This window comes from Mugil cephalus, chromosome 2, assembly GCF_022458985.1.
Source record: "Mugil cephalus isolate CIBA_MC_2020 chromosome 2, CIBA_Mcephalus_1.1, whole genome shotgun sequence".
Lineage (NCBI taxonomy): Eukaryota > Metazoa > Chordata > Actinopteri > Mugiliformes > Mugilidae > Mugil > Mugil cephalus.
This window is the reverse complement of record NC_061771.1, coordinates 24,640,435-24,656,937: the sequence shown is the minus strand read 5'-3', so window position 1 is coordinate 24,656,937 and position 16,503 is coordinate 24,640,435. Positions and strand designations below refer to the sequence as shown.

The window sequence follows — 16,503 nt, the reverse complement described above, 5'->3', positions numbered from 1 at the left end:
TCAGTTGACACATTTGGTTGGAAGTTAAGGGTGTGACTCTCTGAAATGCCATTTTGAGCTAAACATATAGAGTTTGGTAATCTGTTTTTTTGTCATGTCTATAATGTAATAATAATACATTTTATTTATAATAATAATACATTTTATTTATAATAATAATACATTTTATTTATAATGCCCTTTTCAGCAAAGGATCTCACAGGGCTACAGGTTAAAAGTCTGTACACATGTACATGACAGTCATTGAAATAAAAAAAAAAATAAAAAATGTATGACCTTGTTTAGTGGAGTTTAGAGTTTATTTATTTTTAACTCGCACTTCCTCAAAATTAAAGCAAAACTACATTTAATAATTTACAAGTAGCTTTTACCACTTTGCATTGAAGATTATGAAACATCTCTTAAAAATAATAGCTTTTCCTGCAACATGAGACACGTTCCTATGAGAAACTTTAATATTTGCTTTTTTGTAATTTCCTTCTGCTATATTTTTTTTTGTTGATATTCTTAAAAAAAAAAAAAAAAAAAACGAGGTCACTTTATATACACCGATCAGCCACAAAGACCACCTACGTGTGAAGTGAATAACACTGATCTCATTACAATGTAACTTCTGTGAAACCTGCGTCCAAGTATTTATGTGGATGTTACCTTCATACATGTCACCACGTGTGTTCCTTGCTTCTTGGTGTCGCGTGTTACCTAGGTAACCGGCACAGGTGTACCTGACCGTCCGTGTGACATATAACAAATTTTATTCATGAATAGCCCCTGGAGATTAACTATCTGTGCACTACCTGCACACCAGGAACTCACAACCCACGACAGTGTTGGAAATGCTCTGAACCAATCGGCATAGTTTGAGCCTTATCAGAGACCGTCTGATGCTTCCACTTGTCCGTTTTCCCTGCTCGTACATTCAAATTTGAGGACAGAAATGTGCCACGATAACCAGCCAATCAGTATTCACTTCCCCTCTCTGTGGTCATATTGTTATGGTTGATTGGGGTATATCAAACTTAATGCTAATATATAGAATTGGATTAAAAGTTAATCAGTGATCACTTAAACTTAGACTTGAGGTGAAACACAAAACGGAACAAATACCGTTTCTTTCATGCTCTGCCATCGAGGGCTGATCTTTAAACACCTTTGTGAACAGAAACAGAAATGTCGTTTTTTTAAGACTTTCTATGAAGCAGCTCAGTATTTGGCATTGCAGACTGTTGTCAGAGCTTATGGCAGAGCCTGAGCATTGTGAGCCGCGCAGAGTGAATCCTTCTCCCGTAGGTTTGGTTTGGCTGCATGGTTCTGCATCCCGAGCACGAATCGTGCACACGCAGCGTTCTCAGTTAGTCCCCGACAGACCGAAGGCTGCTCGGGCGTCGCATGCAAATGTAAATGTCGCGCCTGCAGACGTGTTAACCCGATCTCTCGTCTCTTCTCCCAGGGGTTCGATGACCAGCCTGGAGTCGAGCCACAGCGGCTTCTCTCAGCTCAGCGCCGCCACCACCTCCTCCAACCAGTCCCAGTCCAGCTCCATGATCTCCAGGTAGAAACCTGGGAGAGGACGACGCCGATCCACAAATCCCAATCCCCACTTCCACTGCCCCAACCGAACACCCAGGCCAAACTCTTCCCCCACCTCCTCCGTGTCATCTTTGAACTCTGTTACTATTGCACAGCCAGTCTCCTTGGGACTGATGCATGCTTGCACAAACAGAAGACAAAGAGTTAAACAAAAACAAAAAAAAAACAATTCTAAGGCAAAAAGAAAAAAAGAAAAAAAAAGTAGAATTTAAAGGGCTGATACTTTGCACAAAGGTCGTATATTTTTCAGGCTCGGCGTTTGCGCCGGGCGGGAGTTTGAGTCAGACCATTAGCAGAATGTTTGTTTGCGTGGCGTCTCATCATGCAGGGCGGGAGGGTTAAAGGTCCGGAAGCCGAAAGAAGCAATATTCTCACTCTGAGGAGCTACGGGACCGGGCGAAAGCACTGGAGTTGCTGTTACATATATGCATTTACATACTCCCTGACACACGGTCGTGAGGCGACGGGTTCCTCGTTTCACTGGTGTCAGCAGACGAGACTGGATGTGCTGTTACACACAAACACCGCAAGCACATGGATTTTGCGTGCGAACGCGCAAAAAATCGACAGTGTTTGTCAGGTTACTGGATGGGTTCGTTTGTTTATAGGTCAAGCGCGGTGCGGGGGTGGGCGGGGGTAAAAACGTATGTTAGCTAGATCTGGGTTGAATATGATCTACAGATAATATATTTTTTGAAACTGCCTGGAGCTTATCGAATCATGAAAGTAGAGATAATGTCGGCAAAACCTGAAGGAGAAACGTTCACTCCTTCTGAGCTTCTCTTGACATTCACTGCACACTCTCGCGCGACGAACCCCCACCCGTCGTCGACCCCCCCGCGAGGGCCTCATCGCGCCTCGAAGAGCGTTCGAATTATTCAACCCAGGTCTGAGTCTTGGGGGACGTAATCCACCAGAAGCAATAACACGAGTTCGACTTTCTACTGTGTGAAATATTTCTATTTATCACTGAGGTGTATGTAGAGGGTCGTAGGTGCTGATAGGGTTTTTTTTTTTTTTTTTTCTTGTATGTAAGTTGTGCACAGGCAGATGGGCAAACTGAGCCAGTAAACAACGAGAATCCACCAGGAGAGCAGCAAAAAAAAAACTAACAAAAAAAAAAAAAAAATTCTCCTGGGTTTTTATCTTCGTACAATGAAAAATTCAATAATCACGACAGAGAATGACCTCACGGTTGGTTTGCTTTCTGTCCGCACAAATCCAAATCAGCAGCAACACGCCTTGTCAGTGATCGGCGAATGTGCTACTGATGGGCCGGTGAGATGCTCGATGTTGGAGCGTTGCGACGTGATTGGACCTAGCTGCCATCGTCTTCTTTTTTGTTTGTTTGTGTTTTTTTTTTTTTTTTCTCGGCGTGCACGAGAAGCGATTTATCATTTGACGGCGCGCCGTTCGACGACATTGATACTGTACGTGTCCTAGTGTTGGTGTGTTACTGTGTTTTCGGAGGTGAGCACTTAAGGGGGTGGAGCAGCGTTTGCTGCCTGCTCACGCGGTGACTGGGTTTACGGATCTATTATTTAAGAATTAAGATATAGCCATTTTCTAAGAGCTGTGTGTCAATAAATACCGTTTTAGCCTTTCACCACTTAGGAAAGAAAAAAAGAAAAACCTGCTTCTTTTCTCACCACTGTAATAGATGAGCGATTGTGAACTGAATGAACATTTCAAAAATGCAACACATCCATGCAACGGTTGTTATTTTCTTATTATTCTTATATCGGCGATGAGCGCCGATGACCTCACGTGGATCTCAAGCGTGGTCGCGTTTGCCAAGAGTCGTTGGATGCGGTTGCCATGGTTACTGAGCGCAGCTGACAGCAAAAACAAAAGAAAGAGGAGTGTTGTTGTTGTTGTTGTTGTTTTCTTCCTGAAAATACTGGCCCTACGTGTTTGTTTTAAACTATTTAACGGTTAACTTGTGGTATCTACATGTCATTAACTGCAATAACATGAAATGCTTTACTAAGAAAAGTAAAAAAAAGAAAGAAAGAAAGAAAAAAAGGACCATCTCAGAATGAGGGCTACAAGTGTGTGTGTGTGTGTGAGTGTGTGATAGAGTTTTAAAAGAATGAATGTTAGCTACAGTGGGAAATAGACGACAAGGCTGTAACATGTATGTGAAACATGACAGCAGGAGTTGTTTCTCTACTCAAACGACAAACTTTCACTTTCTCCAGGAGGCTTCCATTTCTACAGTGAAGCAACAAGTAGAGCCAGTTCAAAGTCCAACTCCTCTCATATTTCCTTTTGTGTCACTCGTACACTCCAGTTTTGCTTTGCTTCCCTTGTGTATATCTTAGGGAAACCAGAGTGGACCTTCGATCGAAGCCAGAGGCACGACGAAGTGCGCTCGGATCAGATGTTACTGTGTTTCCTTTTCATTTCATTTTCAGTGTTACGAATACTAGAAAACTTCCGCGCTCTGCCGTCTCCTGCCTCTTTCTCTCTCTCTCTCTCTGACTACAGCTCTTGCAGTGGGTTCACTTTTCATCAAGATCTCATTGACAAACGAGGGCTATAACTGTTTGTCTCCAACGCATTTGTCTGTCTCTCTGCTTCCCTTTTCTGACATCGTTACATATCTTTTACCTTGATGTGAGAAATTATGTACAATGTTTGGATTAATGAGAAGACGGCGCCTTTTACTTTTGTTGTTTTTGGAAAACATTAAACTTGAATTATGAGAGAAATCGATTGTGTCACGTTCATTTGTTTGTCATTTTTCCATTTAACTTTTACACATCACTGAATATGGTTAATGTGCTGCAGACATCTGGTAATGTCAGTATTCAGAAACAGGTTATTGTGTAGACATGTATAAGGCTATGATTATTATTTATTATTATATATTATTTGCACTGAGATCTAATCTGCCATCTAGTGAAGATAAGAGAGAAGACTATTGATTCCTGCTGGAAATTTTTGTTGTTACAGCAGAAGGGCAAAAATATAAGTTGGATATGAAGCAGAATAAGGTAAAGAGAGGGGGAAAAAGCTATGTAAGGGTAAACATATTGTAAGTGTACAAACGATATTTGTAGACAGCCTCAAGTTTAAGTGAAAAAACTACCGAAATTAAATGGAGACTGAATACAGTCATTCAGACAAACCCCAATAGATAGATGGATACTTTATTTATCCCATGGGAACAGGAGGAATTACAGTCAGAAAAGAGTCAAAAATAAAATAAATTGAGGTACAATATATTGAAAGCATGCATAAACAATATGAAAAGTGCATATATATATATATATGACATATGCAGTTATAATTTTGTATAAAAATAAGATATGCCTTTTTTTCATCCCACAATGGGCAAATTCTCGTTATTGACAGCAGCAGAGACATTCAGCATTGCAGACAGTGCACATATGTGCAGACTAAAGAATAAAATATAAGAATATAAAAAAAGTTATATTTCAAACAAACAAGGTGGTGTTCGAGTAGGAAATATGGAAAATGAGTGCTTACAAATATAAATATATGTATATATTCACATATCTACCTTTGGCAAGGATGCAGACAATGCAAAACAGCAGGTAGAAAAAATATATGCATACATGTAGTTAGGAGAATATATAGCAGCAGCACCAAGGAGCAACACAGCAATCAGAGTTGTGTCCTCACAGGGAGACGTTGGGAATTTCGCAACGTATTTACAGCACAGTTTTAACATCTGTTCACCTTTTTTTTTTGTCTTTGGACAGTTTCAGTTGCAGGTGAGCATCAGGTCGTCAAATGTGAAGCCACTTGGGTGAAAGATCTTCAAAAAGAGTCCAGTCGATCTCGTTTTTGATATTACCACCATGATAACCACGACAAGGATGACGGACATGTGTTGTAGTTCCCTGACTGACCGCTAGATGGCAGCGTTTACCAGGATGTGATGCGGTGACTCCGCCCCAACAGTGACGTCGGTGTACACGGAAGTAATGGTTGCCGCTCACGCTGATTCTGCCAAATGATCCACCTGAGGATTGAATCAAGTCTCTAAAGAGATGTCCGCTCCTCCTCCACAAGATCTGGTCAAACAATGGGAAAGGTCAGACCTTTGAACATCACACATTACACCGAATAGTGTAACCTTCCCCTGAAAGGTTGAAACTTAAAGTATTCTCCGTTGTCTCTCACACAATAATACTCAGATATTCTTGGTTAATCAATGTTATCAATTTGGCTCAATTTAATGTTCGTAGATGGAAATTCGTCGGGGGAAAACCACATTACTTTCAGTGTAGAGAATAATCCTTTTAGGATTAGAAAGCAGTTAAAACTTTAATTTGTTGTAAAAATGTAGAAGGTCCTATATAGACCCACATCGTATAAACACACAACCACCACCATTGATGAAACATTATATAAATAAAGTCAATGCCTGAAAATCTGAAAAAAAAAACAACAAAAACAAACAAACATATAAATGATTTCATTTTGCCATTAGCTTCTCCATTGAGAGAATTTGCTGTCACTGAACATATTAGCTCTGACTTCTGGGCTACTGGTTACTTCAGATTAATCAGTAGTTAAAATTATTGAATTAGTTGCAGCTAGAGACCAGTGGGAAGTCAGGATACAAGAGAGGAGTGATGATTTATAAGCTTCAACTTTTTTTCATTGTGTATCACTAGTTACACTAGTTAAAGGTCTCAGTTCTTCAGGCAGCAGAATTAATCTTTCAGTCCACTTGGGGAAATTAAGTGGGAGATTTGCTGCTTTTAATCGTATCTGATTTTACACTGAATACTAGTTTTAGCTTTAGAAAATCACTATTTGGCAGTATTTTTCCGGCAAGGAATACAATAATTGGTAGCTCCAGCCCTTAAGTGAAAACACACATCATTCCTTATAAGAATAAGTAATGTTAAAGCATTTTGTTATTAGCTACATACTAAGATTTCTTTTGACCAATCAAACCCTGTGCAAGTTCTTAGAATTAACAAAAAGTAGATTCAAGGAAATGCAAAATGGTTGCTTTTCTCAAACTTCCCTCAATCAAGGACAATAAGATTCATGCTAATATGTTTAGGCACAGTCTTCCTCGGAGCTAAATAAACAAGTGGAATGTGAGTCCTTGACTTGAGAAGAAGATTTTCATGCTGAAGCGCAGCCTTATTTTGTAAACAGTTTTAATTATTCTTCCTGCTGCAGTTTCTATCTCATGGTAAATAATTTAAATACAAATGTGTAAAATGATGTGTTTCCCCACTGTGGGATAAATTAAAATATTAAAGGAATTTCAGATCCTCCTTGGGGCATTACAACCAACCCCAAACCTCTTTTACTGAGACATGACTTTATCCTCTTTGATGGAAAAAAAAATCTTCTGCCATATCAGGACTCATTTAAAGTTTTTCATGTGTGTTTATCTCCTTGTGTGCCGATGCAGTGAGCAGGCCCTCCTCAGGCAGCAAGTGGTGGAGGATGACACCGAGGACTGGCAGAAGAGCCCGGACTTCTCAGGCCTGGAGAGAGTCGGTGGGGTGGACCTCTCCTTTATCAAAGGGGATGATGTCAACGCTTGCGCCCAGCTCGTCGTCCTCAGCTACCCTGACCTGGAGGTGAGCTGTCCCCAGCGCTCACACCAGTCTTAGACAAAACAAAGAAATAAATCAATCTGTGAGCTTTGTCGACATCTAGTGGTGACAATGAGGAATTACAGCAGCAGTATTTCGTTTAAAACAAATTCAACTCCCCAGTGCTGACACGACTCAAAAGCTTCTTATGCATATGTTTCTGTTAACTTACTATCTCATTTAATAGCAGCCAGATATTTTAAGGGCCTGCATCTGCAAAATAAAACACCTCTGCAAACAGTTGAATAGTCCTGCAACAAAATATCCTGCAAAATATCAAAGAGTGGTTCAAGATTTGTGTCAGGATATGAGATCCAAACTCTAAAGCAGTTTTTAATGATTTATGGGTCGTGACTACACCTCTGCAATGTAAATATCAGACTTTACAAAGATATTAGAGGTGGACCGTTCAAGGTTGAGTTTTTTTTTAGATACCGACTCTTGTCGATGTTCCTGCTGCTTCCCATTACATAACCCATTATAATTAATGGCATTTGTCACCGTACGCTGGTTATACACGGACCCACTGAGGCTAATGAAGTGCTGCCCAGAAATGTCGTCCAATAATGTGATTAAGTTCCCTGTTTGCTCTCAGTTTACTCTGACGCTGCCGCCTGAGGCCACATGTGAGGTAAAATAATTATGAAAGCACGATGAGCACTCGCGCTGCTGAGTCATAGAAAAAAAAAAGATGAATGTTTTGTGCTTTTATTGGGTTTTCACTGACACGCGAGCTTCATCCACTTCTAGATGAGAACACTTTGCCACATGACAAGCAGCAGTTTTGTATCACTGCTGTTTATGACACTGACATATGACCTGAAGGTAGCACACCTAAAAGTGGACAAAGACATAAAATCTCTGTGCTCAGCTGAAAACTTTTCTATGTTTTTAACCTCACTATAAAGGTCTTGGCTCATTCGCTTACTGGTTTTTCTAAAACCTGACCTTGTGCAACAAACCACGGCATCCAAAACAAAAACACAGTTGAACCAACAGCTCTCAATTATCTAACTTGAAGATGAATACCATAACCCTTCATGAAGCTGATATTAAGTGCAGGACTGGGGTCAATGTTCACAAGTAAATGTTCATAATTTGTTGGTAGAAACCCGACTCCGACCAGGGGTCCTTCTGTGTGGATTTTGCATGTTCTCCATGTGGCTTCTTCCCACAGTCCAAAGACGTCATTGATTGGTTAATCAGTGATTCTAAATCGGCCATTAGTGTGTGTGTCTCTTTGTGTTAGCCCTGTGGTAGATTGGTTACCTGTCCAATAGGGCTGGTTATTGGCAAGGACTTAACGATACGATATGTATCACGATACTTGAGTCACGATACGATACACTAATACAATATTATGATAGTGATGTATTCTTCTATCAGCAGTCTTCAAAGTTTTTCAGGCCAAGGACCCCCAAACTGATGGAGGAATTAATTAGATTCGGTCTAGTGCTATTTATCAACATACAATATTATTACCATTTTGCATTAAATATTAAACTATTCAAATAATACACGTTCAAATTTCAAACATGTGCGACAGCAGGGTGGCCGTGCAGCTGCCATAAACACTCAAGATTCAAGATTCAGGATCACTTTATTGATCCCCGCAGGGAAATTGTTTTGTCCAAGAGTCAACAGAGATAACGGAGAACATAAATGTGACCAGACATAGACATAAGAGTACAAGTCAAGGAGAAAAACAGCATAAGATAAAAAATAAAAAAAATCTTAAAAGTAGTGTAAGAGTGAGGTAGTAAGTTACAAGAAATTTTCTGGAAATATACAGTCCAATCTACAATCACAGACATGAGATATATGTACATTTTAAAGTGTCTTAGTCCGGATCAAAATCCAGAGTGTCTCAGTGTTAAATAAAGTGTCTATAAAGTATCTTTAAAGTGTCTTTTATGCAGATGCACATGTGTAACATCAAGCCATTAACCATTAGCCTGCTAACAGTTAGCCTGCTGTGTATTCTGGTGGCTGTGGGCATGAATGACCTCCGGAAGCGCTCTGTCCTACAACTCAGTGACAACATTTACCTTTAAACATAGCTAAATGTAGCAGGGACAGTGAATCACCAAAACATTTTGACTCTGTTAGCTTCGCTTCTGCAGCGTGCATCTGGATTTCACCTGGGGACTAAATAGGCTCTCGGCCAATTGGGGGGAAGCTGACAGATTCGGCGTGAAACATGCAGCCTCATGATTAGAGCAGTAGCGATAAGGGCGGGTCTTACTGTGTACAGGAGGCTCAGATTGACAGGTCTTGGCTAGTGTGTCTGTGTGAAATGGTCCTGTATCGCCGAATGAGTGAACCTCCATTTATCGCTTCACTAAAATAAATTGAATTCATGTTAATATGCTTATAAACAAATTCACATTTTGTGGGGAAAACTTAAAAAATTAATTATGAAAAACCTCCCTGCAGTTCCCCCTTGGAGTCGCGGACCCCCGGTTGAAGACCTATGTTCTACATAGTTCACTGAGGAAATTAAAGTACAGCTTAAAATACACATTGTATATATACATTTCCAATTTATTGTATTTCTACAGAAAAAGTGGTGGTGGAGGTGCGTAAGTCATTCAAGATCGCCCCAAAACATGACTTCTTCTTTTAGAATCGATATTGTATCTTAAGAAGAAGCGATATATTACCCTATCGATATTTTGTTCCACCCCTGCTGTCCAGAGCGCACCCCGTCTCTTGCCCAGTGACACCCAGGACGAGCTGTTGCAGACTTTAGAAAAAACTATAGAGAGGCCCTAATATTTTTAAACAGCACTGTATCTTTACCTGTGATGGTGCGGCCTAAAATAGGTAAGATAGCTCAAGTTTGATCTACACTGTATACACCTGAACTTTACACTCATTAAATATGTATTGAGGAAAACAGTCTTTATAGGAAAGTCTTTGGGGACGCATCAAAAATGTAACCAGCTCTCATTTTGTTCACAGCAGGAGGAGAACTTTACCCTCCTCTTCTCATTTAGCGTCTAAACTGACTGGTGACATTTGCAGGGTAGCCTTGATGACGTTCAGCCTGCACTTTATCCCCGCATGGTCTTAATCAGTGGAGGTTGTTGTGGTGCAACATGAAGAGGTGTCTATACTACAAAATATAATGTGTTTCCTCAGCTTCATGCAGCAGAGCTGCGGCATCCGCCTCTTAATGCAGCGGGTCTTTTAGACAAAACAAATTCAGAATATGATCGCAGGCTTTAATCGGCAGGAACAGATGTTTCATTTTGTAGCAGATGGAGGATGTTGGTGATTATTCTGTGCAGCTTGTGCGTGTCTATGGACTCACCTTTACATAAATACGTTTGACCAAAGTACCTGAACCCCCGGCAGCGTCACAGTCGGCAGACAGATGTACAGGATGTGTCCAGACCCAGTGCAGTGAATTTGCTCTGGTTTCCAGGGTGAATCACGGTCCTGAATTATTCTGTAGTAGAGTTTACGTCCTCTCCCGCCAGGTGCTGTACGAGGACAGTAAGATGGTGACGCTGACGGCTCCCTACATAGCTGGTTTCCTGGCCTTCAGAGAAACTCCTTTCCTCCTGGAGGCGTTGGAGCGGCTGAAGAAGAACCAGCCCACACTTATGCCACAGGTATTCCTCTGGAAATATACAAAATACACTACAACAGCCATAACACTGTGACCACAATATGTCCTTAAAGTTAATATGTCAGAAGCACGGCAAACGGACAAGTGGAAGGATTTGAGAGATGGACCATTGTGATTGTGATGTCCTGATGATTGGTTCACTGCAGCTCTTTTCTGGTATGTAATGGTCAATATCTGTCAGAAGTGATCTAAGGAGGGAAGAGAGTTGGACCAGAGACAGGACAAGGGCACAGGGGTATAGACAGTATATACTATATATAGAACAGCTCCTCAAAACTGAAGGCAAAAGAAATAGAGCTCCCCCTGGTGACTCGCAGCAGTATAGGTTGTTTATTGTTTATTGGAAGGATCCCCATTAACGGCCTAATCTTCCCAAGGTCCACACAGGACATAAAATATAACATAAATGATATCATGTAAGGAACAACCAGTACATACATTTATATATTTCTCACATAACTACACTTCTAATAACAACACAATTATAATTGATACAAACACACACACACTCACAGAGTATATATACACATAATATCATAATATATTAATGACACTATAATTATACAAATATATTATAATAGCACCAGTAATATTATACATTGGTCGACTACCTTCAGTCACCATAATAATAACTCTACTAATTTCAATATCAGTACTGAATTCATAGTCTTATAGTTATAAACTTGTCTTATAGTTTCGTGGTCGTCTTTGGTTCTTAAGTAATTCTTGTATAGGTCATAAGCTAAATAGAATGAGTTTGACCAATGGGGGGGGGGGGGGGGGGGGGGGGGGAGGACGTGTCGTACATATTTATATACAGTCTATGGTTCAGATCCAACAGACAAACTTTGAAAAAAAAAGTTAAATTGATAAAAAAGGGGTTAACAACCGTGGATTACAGATTAGTTTGTACGGGGCTGTGTAGCTGAAGACCAGTCAGGGTGATTAAAGCTCCTACAGGTGTTAGTTCCTCAGCTGGGGAACATATGACAACAGGGTGAGAAGCAGTCAAGCCAACAGAGGCAGTGTGACGTTTGGGACGATGTTCTGCTCGGAAACCTTGAAAGGGTCACCTACCAAAACACTGTTGCAGACCAATTCCACCCGTTCATGGACTGACTGAACGGATCTGCTGCCAACCCTAATCCTAAGTCTTGGTGTCAGATACCACAGCACACCTTCAAAGATCCAGCTGCGTCCAAACCTCGACGCGTCGGGAAGCTTTTCAGAAATTCTAAAGTGGTCATAATGTTAAGGCTGATTATTGCATCTTTTCAGTTCAGTTAAATGCCCTCTACTTATTATTGACATTTCCTGTATCCACTGGAGCGAGGAGCTTGTTTTTGTCCATGTGTAAATCCACCAGTTTTAGTCCAGATCACAAACATTCTGACATTACTGAGCTTCACTAAGTACAAGTACAAACAAGGTGCACGTTAAATGAACTGCAGCTTCTGTGACAGAGCTCCTCTGTTTTTTCCTCACTTGCCGTTTCCCAAAGTGTCTCCTCTAATTCGTCCTCACCCACTCACTTCTGTTTGACGCAGCAGCTCACATGCCTCCACCGCCTCCCCCGCCTCCCCCGCTTCCCCCGCCTCCCCCTCTCTTCCTCCCGCTCTGTCTTCAATGTGCGCAGGTGTACAGACACACACTCAAACACACACTTAGATTTACTTCGGCTGACATTTAGCTCCGGACAGATGTAGTCTCTGCTCCCTTTATCTCCAGCCTTTGAAGTGAGTTTTTTTTTTTCTTTTCCTTTTTTTTGATATTTATGATTCATGACAGAACTATGTCTGGAGTCACCTCTGGCTTCAAGAACTCACCCGAGCGTTTGAATATCAGTCGGAGGATCAGAGCCCTTAATAATTTCAGCTGCTGAAGACCCTTTGCTGTCTCTCGCTGGCACATCTGACTTTGTGTAAAACACTTGGGATCACAGACCACAGATAAACGGGTGAATGCGTTTGTGTTGTTTTCCCTCTCAACAGGTGGTGTTTGTGGATGGAAATGGTCTCTTCCACTACAGAGGTGAGTTGATAAAATGTTTCTTGCTCAACAAAGTCGACCTCACTGGCTGGATTTAGTGGAAGAAGATGAATGTTTCCACCTTATGTGCCATAAAATTTCATATTTAACAGTAAATCCACTGATATTAGACAAGTCTGTTTAGTAAATTTAAAGAAACGTTCAACAACGCGTGAAGGGTAAAGGGTAAAATGTATCGCTGCTGAATGAGACTACACTAGTTGTGTCTATAGTCGTGCTTGTCATGCGAAAAATAAAGCGCCTTAACATTTTTCATTGTGGTTATGTTTACGTTTCTTCAACCTGATTGAATCATTAGAGGTCAACTGTTTACATGGACATTAAATAAAATGATCTGATCGGATATATGCTCCAAAACATCCACCACGGATGGAGCAGAGCTTTATTCGAAACACTGAACTGTTTCAATAGAAGATGATTAAGATGTTTCCACGCGTTGACATCCACATGGATTCACGCTTCACTTGTTTCAGCAACTGTTTGTTTTTCTACCTCCACATTTCTGTCCCTCCGGAAAACTGATGTTTAGCCCACATGCTCAGAAAGAATTGATTTATTCCAACGACAGACAGAAGGTCAAGTGTTTACATGGTTGTTAGGAGATCAGGTTTTCCTGTTGAACAGATCATCAAAGAAATTTCCACCTCCGTTCTAAAACTGATTGAAAGCTCTGATTGAGTTCACTGGGAGAACAACAAAGCTATCAACGCACCAACTGCATAAATTTGGAGGTACCCTGCATGATATCAAGTCTGCCCTAGTGTACCTCAGTCGTTCTTGTCAACCCTCTGCTCCGACAAACGGAAATCCTCAATAATAATAATACATTTTATTTATAGAGCGCTTTTAAAAGGTACTCAAAGACACTTTACATTTACAAAAATCATAGTAGAAAAACAGCAGAGACAGTATAAAAAAACACAGAAGAACAGCATATAACATGTAAAAAACACAGAAGAATAGTACAGAACATGTAAAAAACACAGAAGAACAGTATAGAACATATAAAAAACACAGAAGAACGGGACAGAACATATAAAAAAACACAGAAGAACAGCACAGAACATGTAAAAAAACACAGAAGAACAGTATAGAACATATAAAAAAAACACAGAAGAACAGTACAGAGCATATAAAAAAAACATAGAGGAACAGTACAGAACATATAAAAAACACAGAAGAACAGTACAGAACATGTAAAAACACAGAAGAACAGTATAGAACATATAAAAAACACAGAAGAACAGTACAGAACATGTAAAAAACACAGAAGAAAAGTACAGAACATGTAAAAAACACAGAAGAACAGTATAGAACATATAAAAAACACAGAAGAACGGGACAGAACATATAAAAAAACACAGAAGAACAGCACAGAACATGTAAAAAAACACAGAAGAACAGTATAGAACATATAAAAAAACACAGAAGAACAGTACAGAACATATAAAAAAAAACAGAGGAACAGTATAGAACATATAAAAAACACAGAAGAACAGTACAGAACATGTAAAAACACAGAAGAACAGTATAGAACATATAAAAAACACAGAAGAACAGTACAGAACATATAAAAAACACAGAAGAACAGTACAGAACATGTAAAAAACACAGAAGAACAGTATAGAACATATAAAAAACACAGAAGAAAAGTACAGAACATGTAAAAAACACAGAAGAACCGTATAGAACATATAAAAAACTCAGAAGAACAGTATAAAACACACAGAAACGATATCTTAAAAGCTAATTTAAAATCCAATGTTTGGATGGTTGCAGAGTTCGGCCTGGCGTGTCATCTGGGAGTGCAGTCGGGGCTTCCTTGTGTGGGCGTGGCCAAGAACCTGCTCCAGGTGCAGGGCGTGTGCAAGAGCGACGAGCACCAATCACAAGTGAGACTGTCACCTCTTTAATGGATTCATCTTTTTCACTTAACCCAAAGTGACATTTCATTGAGCCGAATGTACAAATGAATGTTGTTACTTGATGAGTCACAGATTTAATCGTTGCAGTCACTGAGCTTTATGGTCCTCAACAACGAAACGCGTGCATTCGCTAGTGATTTACGTCCTGCACGTCCTCAGCTCAATTGATTTTGCAAATCGAGTTATAAATGACTGAGAATCTGTCTGTTCCTGATGAGTTTTGGACGCATCTGTTTCCCTTCCTGCGCTGCAAAGCCTTGTCACTCTGTGGTTTGGCTCACAGAACACATCGATGTAGAAAACATAATGAAAAGCTGCTCCGGGTTTAGTGGTATTTCTTCTGCTTTATATATACTGCACAGCTCTCATAGAAAATAGCTGCCAACCTTGACAAGCGTCAGTAGATGAATTATTCTTCAAGGTGTAATGAATTTTCTGGTGTTTATTGCTCGCTGCGTCTAAAAAAACAAAGGGACAAAGCGAAGGACAGGTGTGGACAGTGAATGCGCGACCGTGCATTTTGATTTGTCTCTGAGCCAAGGTCCACTGTGTGTAGCTAATGCTAATGTGACAGTTTGAATACCAATCAAGCTGGAGCAAATACCAAATGGTCAATGTGGCCTATACCTGTGGGACAACACAATCTGGATTTCATTAACGTGCAAATGCCCACTTTGTTTCAGTCTGGAGCCTCACAGGTGACATGTTGTGGAATTAACACCTTAAAGTGAAAAAGATACTTGATGAACTGGCTGAAAACTAGTTGGATATGTTTTCACAACTTTCTTCTTGTTGGTGCCACTTTGAGGCATTTTCCAATGATATTCTTTTAATGTATATAATTAACAAATGTGTGTAGATGCATTTACACATGTTTACATGTTTATATGAGTGATCAGGATGAAGCCAGAACTGCTTCAAAATCCATTCCTTGAACGTACTCATAGAAGCAGTGGTGAAGTGTAACTATGACTTTGCATTCACATCCATCCTGGGCGATCCAGTCACAGGTGACCAGTTAGAAGGACAGATGTAAAGCATAGACTGTATATAAATATGGACAACGCTTCCCCACTTCCTTGTATTGGCCAAACTGTGTTTTTTTTTTTTTTCTTTTTGAGCCAGAGTCTGCGCTGTAGTACGGTCCGAGAGTGTTTTCATTTAATTAATACTGCGCTATACTCTACCTCCACCAGTTAAAAAGAAATGCTCGATTATACACTAATTTTTTTTTTTTCAAACTGTCACCGTCCTGACGTCACATCCTGTTTCTGTAGCGAGAAATAGCTAACTAACACTTGAGTACGCGTCAATATTATATTACTATATTAAAATGAGAGAAGTTATCCTTGAAAAAAAATTATTTTACGCGTACTGTCATGTTTTAATTTGGCCCAAGTCCCATCCACTAACATGGAGGAGGCGGAGCTTATGACCTATACTGCAGCCAGACACCAGGGGGAGCTCTTCTTGCTTTGGCTTCACTTTTGAGGAGCAGTCCTATTTCCACCTTTATTTAGAGTCTATGGCACAGATGTCAAACATACAGCCAGCAGAGGATCTGGCACGTGGCATGAAGTACGAAAATGACATAGGACACTGCAATTTTTCAATGAAAATAACTGCTATTCCTAAGTTTCCTCACTTTCAGTGAGAGAAGTGGACAGAACACAACAGTGAGACCCAGGTCTAAACAACAGGCAGC

The 16,503-nt window shown here is 40.2% G+C and overlaps 2 protein-coding genes across 4 annotated transcripts in view; both read left to right on the top strand.

Annotated features, from left to right (window-relative positions):
- si:dkey-237i9.1 (SEC14-like protein 1) overlaps positions 1-4,304 on the top strand; it is a 29,499-nt gene extending 25,195 nt beyond the window's left edge. For all 3 annotated transcript variants that reach the window (XM_047577386.1, XM_047577384.1, XM_047577385.1), the window contains one exon: positions 1,451-4,304. In XM_047577386.1, the coding sequence (XP_047433342.1) occupies positions 1,451-1,556 (106 nt within the window). In that variant the 3' untranslated portion in view covers positions 1,557-4,304. The remainder of the gene's footprint in view (positions 1-1,450) is intronic.
- Positions 4,305-5,536: 1,232 nt separating this feature from the next.
- LOC125004284 (endonuclease V-like) overlaps positions 5,537-16,503 on the top strand; it is a 67,228-nt gene continuing 56,261 nt past the window's right edge. Inside the window, exons 1-5 of the mRNA XM_047578783.1 lie at positions 5,537-5,656; positions 7,001-7,172; positions 10,673-10,807; positions 12,816-12,855; positions 14,653-14,765. Of these exons, the coding sequence (XP_047434739.1) occupies positions 5,613-5,656; positions 7,001-7,172; positions 10,673-10,807; positions 12,816-12,855; positions 14,653-14,765 (504 nt within the window). The 5' untranslated portion in view covers positions 5,537-5,612. The remainder of the gene's footprint in view (positions 5,657-7,000; positions 7,173-10,672; positions 10,808-12,815; positions 12,856-14,652; positions 14,766-16,503) is intronic.